The 4,968-nt window shown below is 40.4% G+C and overlaps 1 protein-coding gene across 1 annotated transcript; it reads left to right on the forward strand.

Moving 5' to 3' along the window:
* Window positions 1–2,332: 2,332 nt before the first annotated feature.
* On the forward strand, window positions 2,333–4,386 carry C4H6orf141 (chromosome 4 C6orf141 homolog). Its single transcript, XM_044674122.1, has one exon. It carries the CDS (start codon window positions 3,436–3,438, stop codon window positions 3,814–3,816), a length of 381 nt encoding a protein of 126 aa, XP_044530057.1. The 5' UTR covers window positions 2,333–3,435; the 3' UTR covers window positions 3,817–4,386.
* Window positions 4,387–4,968: the final 582 nt, after the last annotated feature.

The raw sequence follows: 4,968 nt of genomic DNA on the forward strand, positions 1-4,968 counted from the left end.
GGAATTTGGTGCTAAATAATTCCTAGATAATCTGATTCTAATTTCGGGTTTCCTCCATAGTAAAAATACTACTGTCCTTTTCCTTCCTCAATCTTTTAAAAATTCTTTATAATTTAGCAGATAAGTCACAGGGCAGTGATGGTAAAGCTATGGAATGTGTGCCAGAGGGGGCACTCAGAGCCCTCTCTGTGGGCATGCCCATCTTTGTCCTAGCACAGAGTTCACCAGAGTTCATTACTAGAAAGCCAGTGGGGTTGGGCTGTTTCCCTCCCCCTCTCCATGCATGCCTGAGGACATCACTGGCCCCATTGAAAGGTTCTCCATCACTGTCTTAGGGGATTGCTGAGGTTTGCAGAGATTTAAATGGTTTTCCTAGGGTCATATTACCCTTGTCTGAGGTTGAATTTCAACCTCAGTATTATTATTTTCATAACATTTTTTTTTTGGAAAGCCATCTTATTATTTGTCTTCTTTAGAGCTGTCAAACACATGGCCTGCAATACTCATGAATGTCAGATTAAAATGTAGTTCAGAATAATTTAACAAAATAAATATAAATACAATAATATATAAGTAATAGTACATGATTTTTCAAAGTCACTATGCAGTACACAGAGATCCTCATGTATAGTTTAGTGACCTCTTTTTCTATTTGAGTTTGACACTACTTTTATTCTTTTTTTTTTTTTTTTTTTTTAAACCCTTAATTTCGGTGTATTGTCTCATAGGTGGAAGATTGGTAAGGGTGGGCAATGGGGGTCAAGTGACTTGCCCAGGATCACACAGCTGGGAAGTGGCTGAGGCCGGGTTTGAACCTAGGACCTCCCGTCTCTAGGCCTGGCTCTCACTCCACTGAGCTACCCAGCTGCCCCAACACTACTTTTATTCTATGTGAGTCAATTAGCAAACATTTATTAAATGCCACTACATATGTGGCACTATGCTAAGAACTGGGAATACAAAAAAAAAATCTTTCAAAGAAGCTCACAGTCTAATGGGGAGACAAAATGCAAGCAAATATGCACCAACAAGTTATTTATGGTATTAATAGGAAAATAGAATTAATCAACATAATCAACCCCTTGGCATTTAGAGAATCTGTTTGCTTAAGTTTTTGAATGAGAGGAAAGGTCTCTTCCCACTCATATATTCACTTTATTGTAGTTGCCACTGTGACCAGCGAAAGAATACAAGAGTGACAAACCACTTATATTTACCAGATCCCTCAATCAAATCCCACCCTAGTTATCTCAGGAATCCTCACCACATTCCTAGGGGTGGAGGTGAGGGAAGAGTCTAAACAACACTTTACAGATAAGAAAATATAATCTCACATCACAGACTGAGTCATGAGCAGTGACTCTACTTTAGCCTAATTTATTCCAAATTTATACTATTTATTGTCTCCTACTTCTAGACAGTGTCTTTGATGTAAGATATTTTCTGTACAATGCAATTAAAGGGCATTTGCCTCCCTCCCAATATCTTCCCCTCCTTTTACCTTGTCTTTTGTCCATATCAGGCTTGAAATTCCAACCATTTTACATTTATTGCTTTGAGTTAGGCCAGGGCATAGTCTCCAGAAGGTTACCTTTAAACTACAGGAAGAGGGAGGGAATGGAGGTCCCTGGTAATCTATAAAGACTTATCTGAGAATAGCAGTAAAAATAAATTCTAAGTAGAGCACATGAGTTTCACTCAAAAGAGGCCTATCAGACCAAGTGGCAAGGCAGTTCCCTGAATTTAGGAATGTGCAGGCTTATGAAATAAACTCAGCATTGCAATAGAATGATATTTCATTATTTTGAATGGGACAATACTTGGCCAGATAGTGGATCAGGACTCCCCCCTTTCTCCACCCTTCACTTGAAATTCTTCCTTGTCAGAATTCTATAACTTTCTTGGGTGACTGTGGTCAAGTTATTTGGTTCTCTGGGCTTCAACTTCTTTCTGTGTAAAATGAGGTTGGACAACATGGCCAGTAAGGTCCCTTCCCAGCCTAAATGGATGATTCTATGATTTCCCTCTCTTTAAAGCCTCTCCTATCATCAGAATTCAAAAATAAGAAAAGAAAAAGGAGTGCCACTGGAATCAACATAAAAATCTAGTCCACACATGCCACCCCGGAGCAGAATATTCAGGTTGCATTTTATAATAAAAAACATCACCAAGTAAAATGAGCATAGAATTTTAAGGAAAATGAAGATAGACTTTGCTGATATCCTGGAAATCTAAAGACAGGACAAACAGAAACACACTGACAGAAAATCTTGTATGCTCAAAGGCTTTTAACATTCTAGCTTGGTCCTTTAAGTGTGGAGGTGGAGGGACATTTAGAAGTGTGAGTTAGAAAATGCAGCCAAAAAAAAAACAAAAACAAAAACAAAAACAAAACAAAACAAAACAAAAAACCCAAGCAAACACAACCTTGCCATTTTTATAGTTTACTTTGCTCTTTTGTTTGTAAGGTGGGCCAGCAAAGGAATGTTTTGGCTTGGGGAAATTCAGACCCTATTGTTTCTTACTACTTCTGAGGTCCCAAGATAAATATTTAAGACCTAATATGCTTCTGGTATTGTGTAAGGTGATGAAAGAGGTAAAAATTCACTACCTAGGTCTGGAGAAGAAATTGAAGAATAAAGAAATGAGGAAAAGGAAGTGAGAGAGGAAAGGGACAGGAGAAAGGAGAGGTAAGAGTTGGGGAAAGAGAGATGAGGATGGAGAAAGTAGGAAGGAGAGAATGAAAGGCAGGTTAGAGAATCAGAGGACAGAGAAGATATAGGATACATATATATAAAAAAAGGCATTGAAATAGAACATCAGGGAGTGAGAATTAATTATGGTGGATACCGCACCACATGGTCTGTTAAGTTAATAAGAATAATAAATACAACATAAAGTTTTATTAGAGGATTTTTTTTTTCTTGAAAAGAGCTGGGGGAGGGGAAAGATGATGAGAGAGATGTGACTGGGGGCGGGGCAGGGAGGAGACTGGGAGAGGCAAAGGTAAATTCTGCCAACTTAAACATTTTGCCCAAGGCTGCCTTGCTTAGCCTACCTCTCTAGTATTCTCTAGAATACTACCTCTACCTCTAGTATTTTCACCTCTATTAGCCCCGTAAAGCTGCGTAAGTATTTGTTGAAGGAACTAAAATCCTCCTCCCCCACGTGGGGACTAAAAGTCATTTCGGAGCTGGGAGCCAGGATGATTCACCTAACGTAAGACTTGTGATGATGAGGTGGAAGCCTGGCGTGCGGAATCCACTTGAATTTCAGAACCAGTTGAGACTTGTTTCTTCCTTTGCCTCCTTCCAAATCAGTTCACCCTTCAGAGTCCACCAACTGCAGCAGCAGCCAACGGAAACTCGACCTGAAGTTCGGTCCCAAGGTGGGAGAGATGCAGCCTCAGCAACGACATTATAAAGAAGCTAAAGCATGGACCACCATTCGAAGGTTAGAGACAAGGTGCTCTTTCTGCTCGATCCGGAGCGGTGGCTCGGGGTTTATAGGCATACCAGGACAAGAGGGAATGTGAGTAGTGGGGACCTGGAGAATGGAGGAGAAACTGAACCGGAGCTATACTGCCCTCCTCCCGACTCCGAAAAAGAGCTGACTCGAGAGAGCAGTCTAGAAGGCCCGCTGGGAACTGAACCCAAGAACTTGCCGCCTAAACCTCCCAGGTCTGTGCTAGTGCGGGTCGTGGATTACCAAGTGAAGCAGGAGATTCAGCAAACCGCGTGGGTGAAAGGAAAGATGACTCTGAAAACCGAGGAGCGCTCCATGAGTTCTATTAGTTTCTGGACCTACAAAGGATAGAGTGAAGTCTCTGAAACTACCTGGAAATTGGCAAGGGGAAGTGGGGAACTGGACTTGGAATCTACAATACAGATGTCGCAAAGGAAGCCACGTTGTGCCTAAACCCCAAAAGAAGGATTTGATCGGACTCCTTTATTCCTGGAGGAGAAAGAAAACAGACCAGTGAAGGCTGTGGTCTGGTGGCAACGACGAGAATTTCCAAGAAAAAGGATGCTTCTTGTATTTGAAACTCTAAAGCATTTCAGCTCCCAATTAACTGACCAAAAAGTCAGTTTTAAAACTCTGAGGCAATACAACCGGGAGGGGAGGCGGAAGAAAGTATAGAAATCTTTATGCAATTGTAACCAAAATGTTCTCTCTTGTGACTGATATTCGATACTGTGACAGTTTGGGGCAGCAAAGTACTACTGAGGAATTGGAGGAAATAACTTCCTTCTTGTGCTTAGCGGTAAGTGGAAGTTTGTTTTGGGGGAAAAAAAAGAAAAGAAAGAAACTTTTCTAAATAATTTTTAAACAGTAAACTTAGAACAAAAATTCTATTTAGTTAAAAGCTTCCTTCCGACTTATCTGTGTTTCTCTTTCTGAGAACTTAACAAAGAAATAGAGAGGGTTTGGACAGCTCGTAGCTAATGCAGCTTCATACAAAAATTGAAGACTTGCTTGGGAAAGTGTAAAAGAAAGGAGTGGAGTAGGGAGGACAAGATAGGGTAGTAAGTAAAGTATCATTTCCTGATACATGTTTTCTGTACCTTAGTCACTTTTGAGGGTTAAGAAGAAGGAAGAAAGAAATGTGGGAGAGACTCAAGAGTAGAGCAATCCCTTCCATGAGAACTTCCTACTAGAGTTGTCAGCAATTTTTTTTTTTAAATACACATTATATGCCAGGCACTATAATAGATCCTAGAGATTCAAAACCAAAAATGAAACAACCCTTTCCTTCAAGGAGCTTACATTCTATCAGGGGAGACATGAATACAAACGAAATAAATATAAGGTAATTTTTTTGGGCGGGATGGTGTACTACTAACAGCTGAGGTATACTACTTAGGCCAGTCATCACTGGAGGCTAAAGGTGGCCTTTTCAGTACACTCCCTTCCACTCAAAGGATTATTTTGCTGATATTAACACACAGTGCAAGTATACTTGTCAAG

The sequence above is a fragment of the Gracilinanus agilis genome, chromosome 4 (genome assembly GCF_016433145.1).
Source record: "Gracilinanus agilis isolate LMUSP501 chromosome 4, AgileGrace, whole genome shotgun sequence".
NCBI lineage: Eukaryota > Metazoa > Chordata > Mammalia > Didelphimorphia > Didelphidae > Gracilinanus > Gracilinanus agilis.